Here is a 25,406-nt window from a genome sequence, read left to right as displayed (position 1 = left end):
ACGGTGTGTAAACGAAACTGGTTGCGGAACACTTAAATTAGATCAAGGTTCATACGGAGGTCAATTCTGTGAATCGAGACTAAATTTACTAACACTTAGGGGTTATGTAGAAACTAAAAATATATTTTTTAATAACATTTCTTTAAGAGTTTTTGATACTCACCAGCAGCTCCTTCGCATTCCGATCGGCTCCAGAAGCCAGCAGTGCTTCCACCGCCTTTTCGTCACCTTTGGACGCCGCCTCGTGCAGAGGTGATCGATTGGTATTCTCCTGATTTGGGCAAACGAACCGCACAGCACCGGGTGCCGTAATTGGTTTAAGGTTGTTAGATTATGATGGATCCGTCGACGTTCCGGAGAGGATGCAAAGAAAGAAAAAGACAAACGAAAAAGAGAGATATTTTAGCAACTCGTTGACTGAGTTAGGTTAGTTACATATAGGTAGGTGGTAGTCTGGTAGTTTCAAAAGCATTTTTGCGCCGGCATTTCCGATCAGTATATTTGCGCAGTTTTGGCGTTGAAATGAAGGAATCGTTTTAATGTCCACTTAAAACTAAACGGGTAAGCCGGTCGGTCTATGTTAACATATTGCCTTTTACAACGTTTAATCATCGGTAGAATTTTGGTTTTTTTTAAGCTAATTGTTGAGTTCAAACCATGCAAATTTGTCAATCGTAGATTCTGGATTTTTCTAGACGGGGAAACTTTCAAAAAGCTACACCGTTGAGTGTTGTTAACCAACTTTTAACGGTCGCCACAGAAGAAAAATACACAATATTCAAGTGCCTTTTGGCATCTTTTCATAGCCAAGCAGGGTCTTTACAAATACTTCATCTTTCAGTCAATGTAGCAAATGCAAACAAAACTTGATTTTTATTTGACAAACGGATTGATTGAACCTAAACGGCGTTAGTGTCGCTATAAGGTAGCCGACCCGACAAAAACAAACAATCACGATTGTATTGCTCTTTTTTCAAGAATGAATGACGTATACTGACCTCAACAAACCAGTCGGCAAATTGATCGTGAGTAGAATAATGAGATTCGCAGTCGGAGCAACGGAAGAAGCCACCGGGCCTGTTCCCTGCTGCGGATTTGTCCTGCACGTGACAACTATTAAGGCACATTTAATATATCTACGTCTATCGGAATCGACGACGACGAGTTGTGTTGTGACATCGGAAATCTGGACCCTTACAGTTCGGAATCCGTTGAAGGCAAACAGTGGTAAGTGTTCACAGAACCCCTGGGGGCATCAGATAAATAACATTGAACAGCTTTCTGGCAGGACGGATCCAAAGCAGGGAATGTGGTCTCACGAAGTTGACAAAAGTTTCAAATTTCAACTGCTCTGATTTTTTTTTAACTCAAATTTGGGCGAGTTCTCGTTTTATAACTCGTTTGTTTTGGACCAATTATTTGACGAAATTAATTAAAAATCTATTCATAATAAAAACGATGCACTAATGGAGTATGATATTTTCCCACAGTTTACCCTTTCATCAACACGCGAGGCTTGCGCGCGTTATTCCGTTGAGGCCGCGTGCTCCCGGTACTGTCACAAAACGTCGTAAATTATTTCCCTCGGGGCAAACCACCGAGCCACATACAGTGTTGCAGCAGCAGCTCTCACTTAAAAATGCACATACGCCCATAAGGCTGGTTGATGTAATATGGAAACAAGGCACCGCGATAAGATGAAATTCAATTTGTTTTCCTGTCAACAGTGCCAGCTCGTGGTCATGTTCCGTATAAAATTGAAGGTATCTCTCTTCGCTTTTCTTTCAAATTCATTTGCCTAAAAGCTGGACCTCGTCGCCGTCGTCGTTCGTTGTTCGTGGCTGATACCCTTTCTCCGTTTTTGGTGGGACCACAAAAGTTCAAAGGCGGCAGCAGCGTGGTGGCGGATTTCGTGGGCCACCACCTTCGCAAACGACCGTTCCTCTCTCCCCAAGTCACGATTGCGGGAGGAAAACGAAAACGAAATAAATTAAATAAATAAAAATATGCCAATGTGGTGCAACGACGACGATACGGTGAGGTGTGAAAATCGACGCCCGGCAAAGCAGTTGGATTGTATCTGCTTTTGCTGCTATGAGGCATATTTTACGATTTGATATCAATATGCTCCGATGAATAAATTATGTAGATAAATAACGTGTTCACAGTAGTGCTGCGGTATAAAACTGAAGTTACGTATCACTGGAACGATAAGCATGAAATATAACAAGGTTCAACAGAAGTTGAAGGGAACAAATCAAATAAGCAGCATATTCACTCTCCCATCATATAATAGGATATCAGGATTCAACTCAATAGTATGGACTCGGATGACGTCTTTTATCTTTTTCAAAATTAGTTCTTCTACAGAAGCAAATTGAGTTGATTGAGATTTCCGCTCGTAACAGATTGAAATTTCTGTATGAATAAAAATGAATCAAAATTAAATCTTCTGGAGATAATTAAGATTTTTGTTGAAAAAATGGTAAAGAGATTTGGAATTTCTGCGCTTCGCTAAGTTGAAGTGAATTGTTATGAAAACTACCTATCAGATAAAATTGAGACTTCCGTTTATACAAATGACGAAGAGAATTAGGACTGATAAAGGGAATGTATGTTGTTGATAATGATTGATACTTCATATATATATATACTTTTGCTATATACTAGCTCGATCAGGAGATCATATAAAAATTGTTACTCGAACCCATCTCCACGAGATATTCTTATCGTATTCAGAGATAGATTTGATATCAAAATTTTCGGTTTGGACGTTTCCAAAAAAAAAAAAAAAAAGAAATTATATATCCTTTGATAAAGACAGTTGTTTTTCTTGCTCAATTTGCCTGTTTTAACATTGCATCCAATTGAATGAGTACAAGACAAAGATTACATATATACAAGCTTGTGTGCATGTTTTATGGTCTAAATTGAGGTTGCCAGATTGCCAGGTTTTATCCGGGTTATCTCGGATATTTAATACAAAACAACAGTCCGACCCGGTGCGGTTGCTTGGATTTCATCAGTGGGGTTAGCTGTGAGCTCGTGACTGAAAAAAAATACAAGCAAAGAACTATGGACAAGAAATTTTGGATGAAAAACGGCAAAGACCTCCGCAACGAAAAGAGACCAGCAATTGAAAACTTAAGACATATTCCATAGTACTGCCGATCTCTAAAAGCGCGTAATCAGGTGGTGGTCGTATTTGTTATTTATTTCTAATCAACTGATCACATATTGTTCCAAATGATTTCTTAAAATTAAAATAAAAAAAACAAAACATTCAACTCTAACTATGGGGTTCTCAAGGCCCTTATCACTTTTTTTCGGAAAACATCCTTGGAAACGTCAAAGTCAAAATGCTCCGAAAAACGGTTGAATGATTTCATTGCACCGATGAGGGCGTCGTTGGCTCCGTAATTGTTCATTCGAATTGGTTTTCGGGGTCGTACACTAAGCAGAATAGTGTACGACCCCGTGGTCTTAGGAATCAGGATCTTCAATTGTATATAGTGCAGCACTTTGGCAGTGGAAAGGAGAGATCTGTACTATTTGCTGGTAGAACTGAGAATATTTTATTTAACTAATTTCGCTACCTTATATACCTATTAAACCATTTCCATGGTTACATATAATACTTGTTTACTAATTATGTGTATGTTGTTATTTGTCCCTTCGTTTGCTACGATTGCCCCTGTTGCAGCTCGACGACCTTACTTCTGGCTTCCGGCTCGACTATCTACCAGTAGCTCGTGCTCGTCAATCTTCCATGATTCCTGGCTCGACGACCTCCAACTGGCCTCCAGGTACAACGACCTTCCAATTGGCTCCTGGTCTGACGACTTTTCATGATTCCTGATCCGACGACCTCCATCTAGCTCCGATCCGACGACCTTCCATCTGACCTCTGGTCTCGACTCCCTTGCTGCAGCTCGAAGCATTCTCTTTCGCCTTGCCGCCTTTCCTGAGGCCTGAGCCTCCCAGTGGTCCAAGCCTCACGACCTTCACTTGACCATCTTCCGTAGTACCCCGCTTCTTAAGTCCTCCAGTGGCTCCTGGCCCCGACGACCACCACCTGGTTCCTGACTTGACGACGTTCCATGATACCGGCCGCCAACCTTCCATGGCTTTCGGTACGATGACCTACTGGCCCGACAACTGCTTCGTTGTGCAGCGACCTTCCACTGCACCGGTCCGACGACTTCCCGTGCTACCTGGCTTCCCGATTCGATGATCTTCCAGTTGGGTCCTGGTCCGACAACCTTTCACGGTCTCCGGTTCGCCGACCTTCCAATGGCTCAACAACTTCAATATGGCTCGAGATCGACGACCTTCCAGTGGCTCTGGTTCCTGCCTCGATGGTTTCTGATTCGTTGTCCTTCCTGGCTTCGGCTCGTTGACTTTCATTGACGTTGGCTTTTCTTGCCACTGTTGATTCCGCTGCTCATCCTTTCTACTAGTGCTGAGCCCATAACCTGTTGGTGGAAGCACTTGAGCAGTGGAAAGGAGAGATCTGTACTACTTGCTGGTAGAACTTGGAATACTTTATTTAATTTAATTTAATTTATTTTATTAGAGAGGCTTGCTTGGTAGATTCGCCTCTAATACTTTATTTAACTAATTTCGCTACCTTATATACCAAACTATTTCCATGGTTACATATAATACTTGTTTACTAATTATGTGTATTTTGTTATTGGTACCATCAATTACTACGATGAGACAAATCTCAACGGGTTGATAGACCCACGATTGTGCCGGTTGCGAATCAAGGGCCGGCTGAAACGTGAACATGACCGCTGTCGAATACATCGTCAAGATCGTCATCCGGAATTTTAAGGCTCAGGTCGGCCAGGTAGAGGATTTCAAACTGGTAATTGAAAGATTCAGCCCGCACTAGCTGATCAAAAAAAACGGTCTCAGACTTAAAGCTTTAGCCGCCTTCAAACGAATGGCCATATGTAGTACCTTTTTCCAGCACATTCTTGCACACAAGTACACCTGGAGATCACCCCACTAAACGCAATCACAGATCGACCACGTTTTGATAGACTTCTCGGACATCATCGACGTCAGATCCGGCCGAGGCGCCAACATCGATTCGGACTACTATCTTAAGTTGTACCCTAGGAAAGATATTTGATGTTAGGTAGGGGAGATAAGGGCATAACGAGCATCCGCGCGAACTGGACACCCCTCTCTAATTTTCACGAATAGTTTTGTATAATATACGCTTAGCTACATGATGTACACATTGTTAATCAATTCTCATCATTTTTAAATTTTTGATTTTCACTTTAATTTCATCTGTGCTATAATCAATTTTAAAACACGTTTTTACTTTAACTTGTTGAATTGAGGCGAACAGAGCACCATTGATAGGGGCACGATCTACATTTTTTGCAGTAGAATCTAGCAGGGAATCCAACTCGATGAAGTTAAGTGAATTATAGAGCTACAGCTTGACTAGTTTACATCTGACGGTTTAACCTATTTGTAAGGTGACGGAGAGGTAATCAGAAGACTCGAGTTCGATTCCTGGACGAGGCGATTTTTTTTCATTTACCATTCATGGTCGATTGTTTTGAATTGTTGCATTATGCAGCTAGTCGCATAATCCGACAAACAAGCACCAAAAACATAATAAATGAGTGTGTGTGAATTGTTTTTATTTTACAAACAGATATTCATTATTGTGTTATTGCTTTGTTAAATGGATCTACGATTCAACGTTTATTTAGTGCAAAATGTATGATCATGAATGATACATGAAAAAAAAAACTCGACTTGGCCAGGAATTGAACTCGAGTGCTCTGATTATCTCTCCGACACCTTACCAATAGGTCAAATCGTCCGATGAAACTTATCAAGCTGTAGCTCTATGATTCAGTTGACTTTATCGAATTGAGCTCACTGTTAGATTCTACGGCAGAAAACGCTCACCGTGCCTCGATCAATAGTGCTCATACTTCCCCAAGGGAGTTTCTCACTATACTCCTACCGTGACTGATTTTCAGCTTTCGGGAAAAAATATAAATGCATTTTTAAACATTTTTATCTACTTTTGTCTAGTTCTAGTTTCAGCTAGTTAGAAAATAGACTTTTATAGTGTCTGATCACGTAACAACGAAGTAACTCACATATTATCGCTGTTTTCTATTGGTAAATATGAGTCTTTCTTAAGGTGGCCATTGTGTCCTTATCTCCCCTATACGAAAAAAGAGTTAAAACTATAGTTTTTGAATTTTTAGCGTCTTTGACTGCTGGTTTGAATGCTAGTTAATCGTAGAATGAAAATAAAAAAAAAATCACAAAACTGGTTTGCATAACCAATGAATTTGTTGATTCATATTAAGCATGCTTCATTTAGAATTAGAACATTCTTAGCTCATATTATGGCGCTCTCCAGGTGAACGGATTTGAAAGTTCTTGGTGCCCGCGTGGTGGGAATTTTGTCAGCTACTTTTAACATATCGCAAATCGACTGTTCTTTGTGAACAATCGACATAGAAGCCGAAAAAAGGTAAAAATAGTGAAAAAATTGCAAATTTGCTCGTAAATTTATGATTTGGCAGGGCATTTGCAACCGTGGCAAAAAAAACGAAAATATTCTGTATGTATGTATGTTGGTTATTCATCATGGGTGCACGGATTCACCGCAGTTTCTGCCTAAGATGTTCACATGCATTCTTTAGATTATTAAGTTTGACAAATCTTCAATGCAGCGCATACACCATACCTGGACCCCATGGTTTCGTATGAACTCTTATGGAATTGGATTTATTGTATTGATGAGGGTTTATTTTGAAAGAAAGATTCGATCAGGTGGGTTAGTTTATTTAAAGGTATTCCGTCAAAGACATCAATCAGACGAAGACCTGGTGGAATAAGACAGCTAAAACGTCGACCGTGGCCTAGAGAATAGCGTTCAAATCTTCTAAGCCAGAGGTCATGAGATCGAGTCTCGGCCACTGCATACATAGTGCTCTTTCTGTGGGCTGGTGGTGTTAGCATTAGTAAGATGCTAGCCATTATATCCTTGAAAGATGTACGCTTTAGTGTTAAGTAGAATTTAGATCTCTTCAAAGAAACATGAAGTTTCACTGAGATCCTATATGTGTGTGTTCGGTTTTACATACTTAAAAAAAAGATGGACGAAGAGGATGTGCGCCGCCTAGTGAGCCGTTTTACAGGAAAAAATAGAGAATTCTTTCAAAACCGTGACGAATAATTTCATCCTTATTTTTTCATTAAAGTATGAAGAAAACGCTACTTTTGTGTAAAACAAAAATAAATAACTGAAATACAGGCAATTGCTTTTGTTCCAATTCTATCTGAAGTAAGCTTTAACCTTGGAAAAAATATTTCATCAAATTATTGAAAGCTCTAGCTAGCAAAGCCTGCTATTTTTAAATACTTTTATTTTGAAATGGTTACAACTTTTTTCATGAAATACTTAGCTTTTTATGTTAGGAATAATATAAGTTTTTCAATAACTGTCCGCCAACTGCAACGTTGATATATATTCGTCGCGAATGTCATAAAGATGGAAAAACGACTATAATTGAAACAAAAAAAAGTTGCACTTATTCAGGAATCACCCAAATAATCTCAAATTTTATACTGATCCTTGTTGTCCTGAAAGTTCTAAAAGGCATCGAAAAAAAGTATGGAACGAAAAGTCAATTTTTGCAGCGGTTTTATGTGCATACATTACAGTCACAGTACTTTCCTACCGGTATCAGCTGTATCACAACTCTAAATATGTAGTTTCCGATAGTAACCGATTATAATCAGTTGACAATTATCAGTTTTAGTAGTAGCAGCTCACTGATCGAGCCCATCCTGGGTGTTTGATGCTAATCTCAACGCCCTATCCGACCCTTTTTCAAATCCAATAAGATACAAATTCCAACACACCGTTTCCCATCACCCAAGATTTACCATAAACAAACAAACCCCCATTTCGTCTCACACACAGCACAGCAGCACTTATGTCCAAATTCCTGGATGATTCGTCCGACACCTCCGGCTAATCCGGTCCCTTCTCTATCTCACGCCACCAATGGATACGCATTGGACTCGAAGACCTATTCCCGTGTTATTACTACTCCGGCTGGAACGGAACCTGCTACATATGCCCGGTCCATGTGAAACAGCAGCGCCCGATCGAAGCCTAATGATGTCGGTACAACAACTGGGAACAACAACACGATGAGGTGGAAACATTTCTTTCAAGTTTTTTTTCGTCTTGAGCCCCCATTCTACTATAATGTGTGTTATAGTACGTACGGGTGCTTCACACCTGATTGAGTCTCATCATCCCATGATACCCGCATCATTCCTTTGTAGGCCCATGTTCGTCGTAAACTGTTCCGCTTTTACCATACTTATTTACTGATGAAAGGGGCTTAACAGTAAACTCGGGGAGTGATTACGTCGTCGCTATGTGCGTGTGCCCCAATAAGGCAGTACAATAAGTCTTAAATCTTAGCCGGATTCCGTAGGAAAAATGCTGAGCAATTCAGCATTATTAAACTATGTTTCGACCAGCCATGAGTTTTAATGATTGCCAAAATTTAAAAGCCGGTTTCAAACGTGAACATAAGGTAAATATAAGTATTTACGTATGACAATTTATCATTAAGAATAACAGTAAAATCCTGCTATTAGTGGATTTCAACTGCCCTGTTTCTTTTATACCCTGGATACACGACGCGATGGATTAGAAAATTACTGTACGGTGCAATTGAATGGCTGTATAAACACGCTTTGGGCGTTAGTTTTTGCATCTTATCCACATAAGCCTCTAAGTTGACAGCACTAGTTTTTTTCCCTGGCCTCCAGCCCCAAGCTGTTCCAAATGTTGTCCATGCTTGATGCTAAACGATTATAAATAGTGACCATTTAACTGGAACTGCACCGAGATACCGGACCAATTGGGACGGGAAGTTACTCCATCTTGCTTGCTCCGGTGTGTGTGTAGGTGGGTGTTTTTGGGTCATCCGACTACAGCTTTTAAAGAGACAGACCTTGAACAACGAAACAAACGCGCTGGGGCAAGGAAATGAAGGAAAATAATGACACCGGGTGAAGGGAATTAGTTTATGGACTTCGGTGTGGCAGGCAGGTATGATGTTAAAAGGTAAAATAAAGTTTGTTAAATGGCCTTACTTTCAGCCAGTTAAGATTTTGTTTGATTGTGGCTTTACGTCATTAGTAAATGTTGCTTGTCTTCCCAAAGAGGTATCAGTAGTATTGGTTGTAGTTTTTGTTTATAAAATGAAGAAGTTATCTTCAGTAGCTGCAGCCGAACAACAGAAGAAAACTTGATTAATAACAATATGAGAATAATTCGGTCTCTCTTTAAGGAAGGTTCTCTAAATCTCTATGTATAAATCAGTTTATGAACTTAACTATGTTTTCTTAAAAGTTTCAATTTAACTTTTCAAAGAATGAAAAGTAGATACTTTTCAGTTTTATAAATTTTATTTGGATTTATGAAAATTTCAGAGCAGAAGTTTTTTGTTTTTCCCAAGCAACCAAAAGTCCCATATCTACTTAAACACGTGCTGCAAAGTTTAAATTTCGCTGAACAAAAGTTCCTTAAAAAGCCTTTTTTGTGCCATGTAAATCGCATCCATTCAGTATAAAAGTTACAAATTGGGTGTCAAATAGCCTTCTATGGACTTTAAGTTCCAAATAGTTCCCAAACCCTTCATTTCATGATTTTTTTTTATATAATTTTTAACAGTTGGGAATGATGAGTACATTAAAAATCAAAATAAATTGTTACTTTATGAAACGAACGGTTAATTAGCCTTTTTTTGTGACATATCAATCGAATCCATTCAGTATAAAAGTTACAAATTGGGTCTCAAATTGCCTTCTATGGACTTGAAGTTCCAAAAAGTTCCTTAAATAGCCTTTTTTGTGACATGTCAATCGCATCCATTCAGTATGAAAGTTACAAATTGGGTCTCAAATAGCATTCCATCGATTTGAAGTTCCAAAAAGTTCGTCAAATAGCCTTTTTGTGACATGTCCGCCATTTCATGAATATGAAATATGAACAAACATCATAAATTTTTTAATTTAATGATTAATGGCATTTCGGTGAAGTATAAAGGTGCTCCGTTAAAATTTTCCAAAATAATAGTTTAAATAGCCAAAAATTCGTTAAAATTGTGCCTAGACATTATAAATCAATTGCAGTGCATATAATTCAACTACAGTTGTGCAAATATGCAAAAGTAAATTCTGATGATTCGATGCAGCCAGTACTGGAACAACGTCCAGCGAGCCTATCTTGGAAATTCCAATTCAAGTCGAACGTAGACCTTCGAGATAACTGCCGATGGATTTTCAGCTAAGTGTTTTCTATTATGTATCCATTTGATTTGATTTCTCGTGGTTTCGACAAATTTCTCATAACAAAATATAGCAGTAAGATGATTCTAAACAAGTTACGAAACATTTCACAAGGGATGTTTCCCCGAAATTGTGTGCAATTGTAGATTTTTAAATTATATATTTAGGCATTCCCACATTAAACTGCTTGATTTATGCATATCAAATAATAATTTCAGAAACTGGATGTTAACTAGGTAGTATTGTAGTTTTTTAGCGTGAAAAAATTCTTTACGATTCATCAGGACAGAGAACCTTCATGAACATTTTTCTATTTATAGCTGTCAGAATTACATTTCAGGATATTATTTCTGTCATGTTATTTATTTTTTATTTACATAGTATACCGTCTTACGACATAACTTGACGAACATAATTCCTAAAATTCACTCGGTTCATAGCAACCGTTCTCTAATTTCTCGGGCACCCCACGTTCGCCAGATCACGCTCCACCTGGTCTAACCACTAGGATTGTTCGATCTTCGGGAAATGATCGATCTCCAAGATCGATTCAGATGAACGGTTCTGGGATCGATCTATCTTAAAAATCGGAGCTTGAAGATCGATCTCCGATTAATCGATTTCTTCAATTTGTTCAAGAAGGAACTGCATTTTATGAAAAATTTGCAAAAAAGACAAAATTTCAAATTTGTATAGTACTTCTACATATGGAAAGAAAAAAAAAATAAGCGCTATTTTGTGAGGTGAACCAAAGTTGGTGCTTTAAAACAACACTAATCAAAATCTAAATATCTCGAAAACGCTTTGATACATTATGTCATGTACTGACAAGAAATATTATAGAAATTAAAAGAAATTATTTCAAGGTATTTTGATTTGAATTTTTGAATGAATGTGAGACATTTCGAAAAAAATATGCGGGAAAAAATAAAAAAATCTTTTTTTTTGGAAAATTGCTATTATTTCTTAAGATTAGCAAATTCTAGCAAATTTTTTATTCTTAATCAATCACAAACACCTTTCACCCAATTCACAAAATTTGGAAATAATTTTCAAAATTCAATTGAAATAAATAAAAAAAATTTAAAATTGTTTTCAACTGATCATGAATGCTAAATGAAAAAAAAAACGGCTTGACCAGTAATCGAACTCTAGTTTTCTGATTTTCTCTCCGACACCTTACCAATAGGTAAATCGTCAGATGTAAACTAGTCAAGCTGTAGCTCTATAATTCTGTTGACTTCATCAAATTATATTCGCTGCTAGATTCTACGGCAGAAAACGCTCATCGTGCCTCGATTGATGATGCTTATACATCCCCTACAGTGACTGGTTTTCAGAAATTTAAAAATTTAAAATGTATTTTTAAACGTTTATAACAATGATGTAACTCACATATTATTGCTGTTTCCTATGGTTAAATAAGCGTCTTCTTTAAGGTGGCCATTATAACCTTATTTTCCCTAAATGAGAAAAAAAGATCGAAAGATCGGATCGAAAATAAACCGATCTAATCGATTTTTTCCTGGCCAAAAAATCGAAAATCGGAGTTGAAAACATCGATCTTCCAAGGATCGATCCAAGATCGACCAATTCTACTAACCACCTCGCTCGTTGCGCCCCCGCTCGTCTTGTTCCTACCGGATTCGTAGCGAACACCTGTTTTGCAGGACAGTCGTCCGGCATTCTCGCAACATGTCCTGCCCAGCGTATCCGGCCAGCTTTCACCACCTTCTGGATACTGGGTTCGCCGTAGAGTCGCGCGAACTCGTGGTTCATCCTTCACCTCCACACTCTGTTCTCCTGTACGCCGCCAAAGATGGTTCTTAACACTCGTCGCTCAAATACTCCGAGTGTACGCAGGTCTTCCTCGAGCAATATCCATGTCTCGTGCCCGTAGTCATGTTACTGTTACTATTGAATAAATAGCAATTTAAAAATTTATTTCGAAATATAAAGGATGCATTTTATCCAGATATTTTTTGAAACGTGTTTTTAAAATTGAATAATTTGCATCTTTATTTTTATCAAATATTTTTGACAGTTTTAATGTTCGACATCTTTTTCATCATCTTATAAATTTGAAATTGAACTAAATATGTTTTATTTAAGTGTTCATAATTGTTTTTGGATATTTAAATTAATAACACACCGTAGTCTGTACGTATTAATAGGAGATTTCTCAGGAAATGTCTAGGAGCATTGGAGGTGTAGGTAAAACGAAGATCGCACCATTTTCCAAAATGGCTCCTGATTCAAACCTCTCTTTTACAAACCCAACCCTTCCTGAGATACTTGACTAGAGATTCGCAGATGTATAGACGGTTTCTATAGCTGGTGATACTGACTAATCATTGTTTCAGAGTTTTTCAAAACAAGCTTTTTAAGAAAACTGGAATAACAGATTTATGGTTGATCCTAAAAAGTATCTTACTAACAATCCTTCCTTCATCCCTCATTGACTACTAGAACGTGGCCGGCGTTGTTATTGATCATATTTTAAAGGGAGAGCATGAGTTTTGTGCATTGAGAATGAATTGCTAATCCCAAGCTGCATTCTTTTGGCCCTTGCATAAAATTGATGGCCTCGATCAATCACGGAATAGCAACCAACTCGTTCTACTTAGCCACGCCAGCGATCATGGAGCTTGAAATGTATTCAGTATGTTTTTTGTTTCAAATAATGAAAAAAATTTAATATTAGGATAACAATGTTAGAGAAGCATTTCGGGTTCAATGATTTAAGGTAGGTAGATATGAGTAGTCAAACAAGCTTAGCTAAGGAACAGAATCTTGGCAAATCATTAAACAACCTGTAAATACATACTTTAATATGCTAGGGACCTTACAGCGAGCAGACATGTTATGGGATTCAAACTCAGGAATTTGTTTGATATAGGGGTTTTCACAAGTTTTGTCGGCCTTCAGAAACCCGTTTCATTGCCTAGATACCAGCTTCACAGGTTACGAGCTCTGGAACTAGCAAAAATTTGTTGATTGAGATTAGGTTTGAATGACTCATAATTAGGCAACATTGTTAGCTTATCAGAGACAAAATTGCTGGACATTTCACCGATCTAGGTATATTTAGTTTTTCGTTTATTGAAAATTAAAAATTATGGTCTGAGACTTGTCTTCCCTGATAACCCTTAAACGTAGTTGCCGATCATGTGCTTCACCACAATGCTTGATTCGAACTTTGTGGACAGTTTTGACTTGTTTTTGAATATTTTTCCACCACTCTCACACACTAATTTTTTTTAATAATGAACAATTTTTTGAGCTATCAATTTGATAATGATGATTTTTGGAGGAAACTGTGCAAGATATTTTTTTTTTCTTTTTTCTTGCATCGTAAATATCTCAAAAACTCATGAATTCAAAATTTTGAAAAAAAATAGGTCGGTTAGTAATTTTCACAGGCAAACAAAATGCTATCAAAGTTTTAAATGTCCGATTACTAGTAAATGAGTTATTAGCAAAAGATTGTGTCCCATTTCTAAAAGAACTAAACTTTAGTAGAGTTAGCAGTATCCTGGATTGATTTTTTGAGTGAAAATATCAGATCAAGTAGAGGTAGATTTTCTTGACTCCTTAGTAACTTTTTCTTGTCTCATCAAGATCTTACGAATTGTATATAGCTTATATTGCTCATCAGTGTACATCCTTAAACTAAATTGTCCATTTTCCTTAAATAAAAAATCATTGAAATGTGTAAAAACAATGATCCAAAAAGTACCAAAAATTAAGCTATTGGCGTCTGTGGTTATGCAAACTTAGAAAAAATGTTAAAACATTTTCCTCAACGATAAAGTGTTTTGCAAATCAAAAGTTGTTTGTAATCGTAAAGTTAAACTACAGTGAATTTTTCAGTGAAATAAAAGGTTTAAGAGGGTTGATGAGATTTAAGAAAAATTTCATTTATCTGCTCTGCTATTGAAGGTAACTTGTTCCCAAATGCTCTGAACTCTACTGTGGAAGCAATCAATTTGAGTACACGAAAAATAATAAAAAGGTAAAATATACCGAGATAAAAAGGTGAAAAGCTGTTAAATCAAAAAAGGAAACATTTATCCCACCGAGGTGAAACTCACCTCACAAAGAGGTAAAGATGACTTGAATCGAGCAGACAAAACAGATAGAATTCTAGAAAAAAGGTAAATCCAAAAAAGGTATGTTCTTCATCTTCGAGATAAATCTTACCTCGTAGCAAGGTAAAGTTGACCTGCATTGCGCTTTAGAAAACGGTAACAATTCCGACGTGCACAATACGAGGAAATTGGAACAGAAAGGTAAATTTAGCATTAGAATCTATCTATCTATCTATATCTATCTATTATCTACTAAATCAATTAAACTTTTATTGTCCTTGCCATCATTTAAGGACAAGAAATCTTTTCATAATAACCTCTACTCGAACTGACTATAGAAAATATAGTCCAATGAATGGTTTAATGTATAGTTACAATAAATATTATGAGAACATAGACTTTACTATGTCAAAACAGCAGCTGAAAAAAGGTTTTTACGGTAACAGGCACCGAAGAACCTGACTTTGTAAATGTAAAGAAAAATCATTATTATTAAGCCTATTTGAAAATTTTAATCCCTAGCTTTAAGTTATTATATATGTAGCCTACAATGTTTGGCGAAATAAATAAATAAATAAATAGAATGCATTTTAGTGCGCTAGTTCTCATTATAAAACAATATTACAGATTGGCCTACTAAGCTACGAAGTGTTTTCCTCATCATTCCTGAGCAGCCAATATTATCCGCCAGCTGGCCGGATGAGTCGAACGGAGAAGGGACGGAATGTGCTTATTGTAGAAGAATTCAGCGGCCAAGGTGGCGTGGAAGGACACGGAAAAGGCAGAGTTGATGTCTGAGAGAAAAATCGGAGCTCACCGATCTGGATCGTTGGAAGGAAGAACATTATTGAAACATAGATTCCCAAAACACACACGTTTTTGCTAGGTGAATGAAAAAAGATAAAATTTACCTCGGGCCGGAAAAACTACCCCAGTTACTCGGTAAATTTTACCTTTTTATTACTTTCCGTGTACTGCGCTGTTTACCTTATAAGTCCAATCGTTAACACTTCAAATTATGAACACAGTTTTGTCACTGTTCTTATTTTAATTATCGCAGATATTCATTATACAGAAGCCATATTTTTTGAAGAAGCTGAAGAAGCTGAATTCAAAGGAATCATCGACTACTTTGAACTCATAGTTTCATTCAGCTAAAGGGTGATATGGTCAAAACTTGGTCAAGGGAAAACGCGTGTAAATCGGTGAAATCGTTTATTTAAAAACTCAATTTAAATTTCTTTTTCAAGTTCAATAAGTATAAAATTTAGAAAAAATATTCAGTTAGGCTTCCGCTTTTCCAAATCCGAATTGCCGGGCCTTACGCTTAACCCCTGCCATCAGATTTCGTACAGCCACCTTGTCCACCTTCTTCGCCGCAGAAAGCCAGTTTGCCTTGAACTGCTGCACGTCCTTAGCAGTTTTTTTGGTCTTCTTTAGGTTCCGCTTGACAATAGCCCAGTATTTCTCAATTGGGCGGAGCTCTGGCGTGTTGGGAGGGTTCTTGTCCTTGGGAACCACCTACACGTTGTTGGCGGCATACCACTCATGGCCTTTTCACCGTAATGGCAAGATGCCAAATCCGGCCAAAACAGTACGGAACAACCGTGTTTCTTCAGGAAAGGCAGCAGACGTTTATTCAAACACTCTTTCACGTAAATTTTTTGGTTGACAGTCCCGGAAGCTATGAAAATGCTGTTTTTCAAGCCACATGTACAGATGACTTGCCAAACCAGATATTTCTTCGCGAACTTTGACAGTTTCATGTGCTTGAAAATATCTGCTATCTTTCCCCTTCCTTTTGCCGTATAAAACTCCTGTCCCGGAAGCTGCTTGTAGTTGGCTTTGACGTAGGTTTCGTCGTCCATTACCACGCAGTCAAACTTCGTCAGCATCGTCGTGTACAGCCTCCTGGATCGCGCTTTGGCCATCGTATTTTGTTTATCATCGCGATTTGGAGTCACTACCTTCTTGTAAGTCGATAGTCCGGCTCGTTTTTTGGCTCGATGCACGGTTGTAGAGAGGTTAGGGTTTCGCTTGAAACTACCGGCAACTCTCTTTGTCGTCTCAGCGGCTTCCGGTTTTCGATTTCCCCCCGATCCAGACTTCCTGGCTGTCGAAAAAAATGCCCCAAACACTTTAATTACATTTGTAACGGATGATTTGGCAACTTTTAGAGGTTTTGCCAGCTTTGCGTGCGAGTAGCTCGGATTTTCGCGATGCGCGAGCAAAATTTTGATACGCTGCTCTTCTTCCTTGGACGTCATTTGGACAACTGAAGAGTGAATTCCAAAATCAAAATAAGAGCAACACTCTACACACACACACACACACCTTCAAAATGAGGGGTGTTCAGGTTTTTTAAATGCAAAATTGAAAGAAATACGTCAAGTTGATATTGACCAAATTTTGACCGTATCACCCTTTAAGAGGTTCTTCAAACCTTTGATTATAAGTGACTCTAAGTTGGGATATGTTGAAGTTTGATTGACAAAACGGGCTGTCGAGTTGAATATCTGAAATAAAAAAATACCAACGTTAGGTCACCTAAAATGGTTAAAAGATTCCATCTTAGTACAGCTAAGTTGTTTCCTCATACATTTCTTTTAAATATGAATGCTGAGAGTTTTTTTTGCGTTTAGCCTTTGTTTTGAAATCTTACGCTTGGCTCGGATAGGTACCTAAATCATCTCAGCTCTTGAGCTCATAAAAACGACGATGATACATTGCATATGTCTTCCAGATTGCACTACAAAGGGTACTGACTGCTAACATTTATAGATAAGACGAAAACGATTCAAATTAAAACGCCCTTCCAAGTTCCATGCATGAAGCACTATTTAAGCTGATCGCTGTGAATGAGAAACATCTCTGTTTTTTTCTTCTGTAGGTAACCTTTGGCATGCAAGCTCGCTTTGGCTGGCTTGACAAGGTAAAAGGAAATGGAAATAGACATAAGAAACGTTTAAGACGAAAAAGCATTTATCCACAGCATGCTCTAGATAAGGTCGGACTAGTCAGCGTTTAGATAAGCCACTTTCCCCATTTGTCATTTCACCGGAGCTGTAAATGAGGTTTAATTTAGCCGAAAACCCCTTCGTCTCTGTCGCTTCACTGAACTTTGATCGCGTACTGAGTTGAATGTTAATTTTTTTCCTAACAACATCATAGAAAATTATGATTTGAGATAATTTAAGTGTGTCGATGGTCATAATAGGATCAACTTGGAAGTAATTTCGGACCATTAGTCTGAGAAGGACAAACCTAAAATTACCCAACTTACATTCTCCTTTAATTATCAACTCCGAAATGCTGTTCAGAAGATAGAGTCTGTATCAGACAAAAATTGTAAAAATTATTAAAACTTAGTATTTCTAGTTGAATTGCAATGTAGGCTTGGCTTTACAGAACAGTAATAAACTATAGCATTTAGAATTTCACGATCACTGGTGTGGCTCAGAAGAACGTTTTTCACATCGCCAATGATTGCCACCAAGGAAAACATGTCAAAAATTGCCAAATAAGAGACAGGAAACCTTCAATCAATGGATTTGACCTAATCGCCAAATTCATAGATGACGAAAAGTGAAAGATAATAGAATTTAGCCTCTAATAAGCAGTCATAATGAACCGAGGAGAATCCATTCAAGTTCTCTGTAACCGCTAAGCTCATTGAACAATTGAAACCATGCAGCCCCGAAGAACGGTGAATCATTAAAATGATTAATGGCACCGATGGATGCCATCTCGATCTTGAAATGACCAATAAATGTAAAATCTTATCGGATGCCATTATCATCTGCCGGAATCTACCGACAGACCGAAAGCTAGGAGGGCACCCGGCTAAATTATTCCCTTCGGAAGAAGCAAACCGTTTCTGATCCTTCGGATGGATCATTAATTAGCCGTTGGATCATTATTTTCGGTTTCCAGTGGAAGACCTCACACCCATCGCATTTTGTTCTTCGCTTATGGATCGTTTGGGACCTCATCTACTACTTATGTGGGCCCTTAAGTGCCAGTGGTTCGTATTAAAGAACACCGGGACATTAGAGCGAATGACGAGGTGGGTGCTGAAACGATGCGATTGATGAAAAATATTTCTCCATTAGCGTTCCCTATCGGATGCATAGATCGAACCGGTAGCAGAAGCTCGAAGATAGATCTAACTTCACGGAAAAAACTTGCTTGATGTAGTCGAGCCGAAAGACGAAATCTACCACCTTCTATGACAGGATGTTGTTTTCGTATCAAAATGGGGTCATTGTACGAGTATTTAAAATGAGTATTCTAATTTTCATATTTGATTGTGGTTCAATTCATGAATACAGCTTCCATTCAGATTTTTCGTAGTATAAATTCTGTGTGATGATGAAAAAAAACAACTTCAAATCTAAATTTGGATAACAACAGAGTTTTATTTAGCATCTAAAATGCGCTCAGTTAGCATCTTTTACGAGATGAGCATCTCTACTGAGTACTCTAGATGTAAACTAAAAAAAAAAACTCCAAGACGCCTCGGTCGTCGTTGAGATGAACCGTGGAAAAAGTGGAGCATTCGAAAGTTCAAGTGGCAAGTCAAATAAATATTAATCCGTCAGCACCAACCAGAGAGCGTGGCCACCGTTCGTTCGTCGTCCACGATCACTCACGTTCCAATAATGGAGGAGCTTCTTGCTTGTTCGGCAATTTCTTGGATCTTTTGTTTTTATTATTATTTTGGAGCAAAGCGGCTTCGGGTCATCAATAGAGGAATGACCCCTGGAGGCACGAGTGAGTTACATGGGGATCAATTTTTCTTTGTGATTTTGAGCCAAGTAGTTACGAAACGGTTCAAGATGGTGCTGAAAAACAATTTAGTTTGTGAGATACTAGTGTTTGTTTTTATTTGGAGCTTCTTCAATATTCTTCAATAAACTTTGAAAGCTCTTCCATATGATCTAGGTAAATCATGAAAATCTATCGAGCATATCCTCGAATTATGACTAGTTATATAACAACCAAACTAGGAGAAGGAACATAACGAGAATCCGAAAAGACGTCTACTTGACCATACAAAGGACAATGAAGAAGCCTTTAACCTACTGCAATAACTACAGATTATGAGGAAAAGGATGCCCGTTATACCTCAAGTATAAGTGACCATTTCGCCCCCACTATCATTGAATTGAATAGATTGAGATAAAATATGGATTATAGAAGCTTCTTTGTAGTGCTGAAAAATTAAGTACCGCTTGAAAAATATTAAAGAGAAAGCGTATTAATGTAGAAAGAACCTTTAAAACACACAAGCACACACACACACACACACACACACACACACACACACACACACACACACACACACAAATTTTCAGTTAAGTTAGCTAGTACAGTAGTTTCTCGATTTTATCACTATTCGATTTTTTCACTACTCGCCAAATTCACGCTCGATTTTATCACGGTTATTGTTTCGATTTTTTCACGCTTTTTCATAAATCATTCAGAAACCATTAACAGGACCTGAATTTTCATTCAAAAGCGTAGAGCGTCTTTGTTGATGGTATATTTCAAGGTTTATGTTATGGTATACAAGCATTAATAATATGAAAATGTCATTGAACTGCTTACTTCAGCTGTAAAGTGTGTAAAATCGTCATTCGGTTTTTAAAAATGTTTGTAATATTCGAAATAAGTATTTTGATGTCACGCTATTGCTAGGGTTGTTATTTGTTCTTGCTTAGCAGCTCTATAATAGTATACTTTGTTGGTTTTATAATCATATAAAAATGTGAGTGACTGTAAGCGTTCTTGAAAAGAGATTAGGTTTATCTGATCTCACTAATTACTAATCTAATCGTACTTCCACAGCCAGAACTTATATCTGAGTCCCAAAGAATAATAAAAGTATTTTATTATTCTTCTTGTCTTTCTTCATGTTTTCAATTATTTGAACATAAAAACATTAAAATAATTGAAAACATAAACTGGTTGGGCCTACCATGGAGCAGAGAACGCAGAGACATCTGGAACACAGGAACAGAAGAAACGTGGACCACCAGTACCATACGTTTCAAAGGGGCAGTAACGTTTGAAGCATGCTAAGAAAAATGCTCCTTGATGAAGAAACCGTACTTAATGTCAATTAACTTCAACACTCACTGGGACCATTCTTCAGCGGCTGGAAATGATTTATTTTGTACACAGAAATCACAAAACCTGAACAGAAGCATTTTGACAAACTGGATGAATTATAGAAAATGATAAGAAGATTCTAAGATTTACGATTTCTAAGTTGAACTGTTTCTGATTTCAGTGCACAATCATTTCTGGTCATCGACCAAGGATAAAGCGCCTTTACTCGCTCTTGAAATTAAAAATAGAATCGAAAATATTAGTAGAACATAAAACCTTTCGAGGTCTGTTTAAAACTCGAAAGGTTTTTTTTTAAATTACCCTAATGATTGAAATTTAATAATGAGATAAAAAAAATAAAAAATTAGGATACTTATCTTTGCACAGCAGGTCAGCGTTGGAAAGGAAGATGAAAAAAAGGTTTTTTTTTTGTTGCTTCCGCAAGCGTGTCAAAAAATCTGTGAAACTTCATATGCATCTCGACCACATGAAATCATGACATCAGCTCTTCGGCGATTTTATAGCCAATTCTTCATTTTCCAGGAACTCAATCAGGCGACGACTCAAGAATATTCATAGCAAGCAAGAAATCAGCAAAGTTTGCAACCGAAAAATATGCATGGGAAAATCACATTACATCCAGCAGGAACGACAAAATTTCGCTCTCTTATGGCAACATGAATCAGCCTTGGAATTTGCACCAATCTATTTTAAAATTCGTCCAAAAACGTGCACTTATGCTCGATTTAGCAACTGCTCCTTTTTAACTATTGCACTTAAAAATAACGCCAGCCAGCTACACTTCAGTTGTAGGACCTTTTAGATTTTTTTCGATTCCTTTAAGTTCGATGCGGAACTCCAAATCTGCCCTCATCAAAAACGTTAATTGAATTAGCACAGATCAAAACAAACTTTAATTTACTTTCCTCTAAATGATTGAAAATTTTTGCACTTCTAAACGTCAAATCACCATTCTTTCTTCCGTGAAAAGACTGAAAAACCACCCATGGAACTGACAGCACTCCGTTTTGAAGACCCCGGGCCCCGTAGACTGGTTTCAAAGAACAGCACAGCCACACGACCCAGGATATGAGAAAGAACCATTCCTAATACAACACATATTCGGGCTCTCTGATGAAAGTGTTTTGTCAAGATTCTTCGATAATTTTCACTATCAAAGAGATTAGGTTTATCTGATCTTTTAAAATATTCGTTTGATTGAGAGGGTGCCATGTGCAATCCTGATTTGGCAGCATTTAGTGTTGTCTGAACTGATTTTTTTTATGCAGATGAAGTTCTTCTAGCTTTATGGGACTTTGATTTTTTTTTCTGCAAAGTATGAAAAAGAAACGATTATCTGACCATAAAGCAAATTTCGAGAAACACACTTTTAGAGTCTAAGTTGTGCAAATTTCAAAATATTTTTCAAAAAGGTAACTTTTTTAGTTCAACAAAGAATAATGTGAAGTGAGAATGAAAATATTAAAATCATTAATTGGCAGAAGATCATTTTTTGATACAGTTTTCTTTGGATTTTTTTTTTAAATTGATGTAAGAAACAACGACTGTTGAATTTCCATAAAAAACTAAATAATTCACTTTAATTGGCTGAGCAAATGCTTTTTCGTCAAGAATAAATCTTAAAATTGCTATGGAGAAGAGAAATTTGAACTGAAATCAATAATTTGTGTATAGTCAACTTATGTAGTAATCAGTGTTAGTAAACATCTTATGATCAAAATTGATTGATCCAAAGTGTATGCGCTACATAATGCGTTATAATGAATCATTTCAGACGATAAAAATATATTTTCCACTTTAAATTTTAGTTTCGCCAAATTCACGGTTTCGCTATATTCACGGTGAAATTTTTTTTGAGCGTGATAAAATCGAAAAACTACTGTAATGTAATGGTTATAAGGCTTGCTTCAGATAGAATTTTCAAAAATTGGGTCATTGTAGTATCCAAGTAGACATGTATTTCAATACAGTTTATCTTCTGTCAACTTAGGATTATTATTAGTTCGATCGCCGAAGCTGGAGGTTGAAGATACTGAAAATCTGTTTTCAAATGGTTTTCAACGCTTGAAGATTCACCAGGAAGCATCGGAAGATTAAGGTATTGGAAAGGGCTTGGCGAATGGTGAGTTTGTTTTATTTCTTTTGAAGAAGTATTCAGTATTCCTTTCTTAGAAATTTTCAATGTTTGATGAAATGTTGTGTTCTGGCTAGTGGTGCCGGAAATGCCTCAGACACAGCACGGGTCCTTGAATTGTGGGATCTATTGCTGAAACTTAGGAAACTGGGAATTTCGGAATAGTTGCCCAAAGTATGGCTATTTTTAATACCATGCAGTCGAGCGATAAATCCTGGCTGGAGGTTCCTCAGACACAGTGCAGGGTTCTCGAATCGTGGGAATAGTTGCCGAGACCCGGTAAAACGGGAATTCTCGGAACAGTTGCCCAAAGTGTGGAAACATTCAATGTGTCCATGCAGTCGAGAATAAATCCTTGGCTGGGGGCAAATCAGTACACGGTTCTCGAAATGTGTGAGCTTTTGCCTGACCAAAGTATGGTTTTTTTTTTACCTTGCAGTCGAGTGTAAAAATGACATGATTGAGGAAAGGAAGCTTGATATTCGAAACCCATTTTTAATTAAGAAGTATTGCTGAATCCAATTCTCGTTATTTTGGATTCCGAGAACCATAAACATAGATGTCGCTCCATCTTTTGGATAGGGATAAAACACCTACTTCCCACAAGTAATAAAAACTAGAAATGATAATGGAAGTGTTAATCATGTTAATGCTCGATGTTTATTATTGTTGGATTCACCACTTAAACCGCTACAGAAGGTTCATTTGATTGTTGCTAAAAATTCAGCTCTGTTTGAAAGAATCATACGTCTGAGAGCAATTTTGAACTTTCCCACTAGTGTTTATGTTTTTTTTAATAAACTGAACTACACAAATGTTAAACAAGATGCAGGCTGGAAAAATTGTGGGAAAACATAGTTTGGCTTTTTCTGTCTTTACGAGACGTTGGCCGATGAGATTGACAATGTATAACAAAATAACGGATGTTTGAATAAAAAAAATGGGTGATAGAAAATAAATGAAAAAACATTTGTTTTCTGAATATTTATTCTAAAACTAATGGAAAAAGGGAGATAATGTAGTATCCAAGTAGACATGTATTTCAATACAGTTTATCTTCTGTCAACTTAGGATTATTATTAGTTCGATCGCCGAAGCAGGAGGTTGAAGATACTACAGTCATTTGGGGCACTCTAGTTTACATGCAAAAAACGGTTGATTCACAAGTTGTGCAGAATCTTATGGCCGGGGTTAAGACCAATGTGCTGGCATTTGCGTATGAACTGGGAATAAAATACGAGAAAAATGGTAAAATGAAGTTTAATAGTCATTCTTCAATCCCTGAAAATTTGATGGCAATCGCATGAAAACTCGAATTTTGCGAATCAATTTTGTGTGTGGTAATTTCATCGTGGACACCCTTTAAATGAAGCAAGCTTTATATTAATTTTTTTTTTTTGAAAATCTTTCAAGTGATTTATGAGATAGTGTTACAGTTGATTTTTAAAGCTTTTATTATGGTGTGATTTGAGCAAAAATGCAATTAAAAAACCCAACCCTAATCAAAAATAAACCAACTTGTTCGATCAGATTTGGCCCACTGTATCGAACTTATTTTTGAAAAAACCAGACAGCCCATAGTTCCCGAAAAAAAAAGCACTGTCATCAATATTTCGGGAGGTGAGTTTTGGAAAAGAAATTGGAGGAAAAAGTTCGCGGTGCTCGGTCGAGTGCGGAGGCCTTTGGGCCTGCCGAAAAAAGGTTTCGGGGCTTCTGCTCCACATCCCCACGGAGGACAGAAGCGGCGATCGTGGCACAGATGGTCACTCCATCATCGCCGACTTCGGAGCCAGTACAGTGCCGTGAGACGTCGGCCCATAGAAATCAATAGTTCCAGCAACAACATCCGGCACGGCAATGTCGTGCGTCTCCATCGGTGCGATGCAAGTCACACCTCCGACTGCTCCGTGCTGCACCAGAAGCAGAACAACAACAACACCAGCAGCAGAACGACAACAACATCCGGACCATCGGTACAACACCAGCCACACCCCGGCTGCTTGGGAAGTTCTGCACCAGCAGCAGAACAACAACAACGCCTGCAGCAGAACAACAACAACTCCAGCAGCAGCATGGCCTGGCCGTCGAGTGTTTCGGAGGCAACTACGAGGCAGACAGTGGGACCATGCATGGTTCCCAGTAAGGTGCCAGTCGGACAAGAACCGTAAGTGAAAAATACACTGCAAAACAAAACTCACCATGATAGTCGGGAGCTTGGGTGGGTGAAAATAAAAGTGGCCAATTGTAAAATTTGAACCAATGTTTTGGATTTTTTTTATTTGTGGCGACGACCATGAGAAACCTCCTGTTACAATAGCGTCAACTGAATAAGCTCATTGTCCAAAAATTTGGGGAAAATCGGTAAAATAAATATAATACGGTGGTCAAATCAGGCGCAAAATATTTGGTCTGCTAGCGGGGAGACGTTTTTTCTTAGAAAATGAGCGGAGGGGTATTTTAATTTGAAAAACTTTTCTTCACATATCATCTCTTTGTTTATCTAAGATCGATTTTGGCAACACTAAATATCCGGGCATATTGTATTTATATGAAATTGCATTTTAAGTTCCCAGTGTCACTTCAATAATCGACATGTTTTTCAATTAAACTCTAATAAATTTTGTTTGTTCATTGTGGCAAAATTTGGAAGTGCCTAGTTGTACACATTCGTTGAG

General features: G+C 37.6%; 1 protein-coding gene across 1 annotated transcript in view; it reads right to left on the bottom strand.

Moving 5' to 3' along the window:
* LOC129744707 (protein phosphatase 1 regulatory subunit 12A) overlaps positions 1-25,406 on the bottom strand; it is a 194,263-nt gene that overhangs the window by 24,460 nt on the left and 144,397 nt on the right. Inside the window, exon 3 of the mRNA XM_055737373.1 lies at positions 164-271. Within this exon, the coding sequence (XP_055593348.1) occupies positions 164-271 (108 nt within the window). The remainder of the gene's footprint in view (positions 1-163; positions 272-25,406) is intronic.

Source organism: Uranotaenia lowii, chromosome 2, assembly GCF_029784155.1.
Source record: "Uranotaenia lowii strain MFRU-FL chromosome 2, ASM2978415v1, whole genome shotgun sequence".
Classification (NCBI taxonomy): Eukaryota; Metazoa; Arthropoda; class Insecta; order Diptera; family Culicidae; genus Uranotaenia; species Uranotaenia lowii.
The sequence above is the reverse complement of the archived record's forward strand: the minus strand, read 5'-3'. Positions and strand labels throughout refer to the sequence as shown.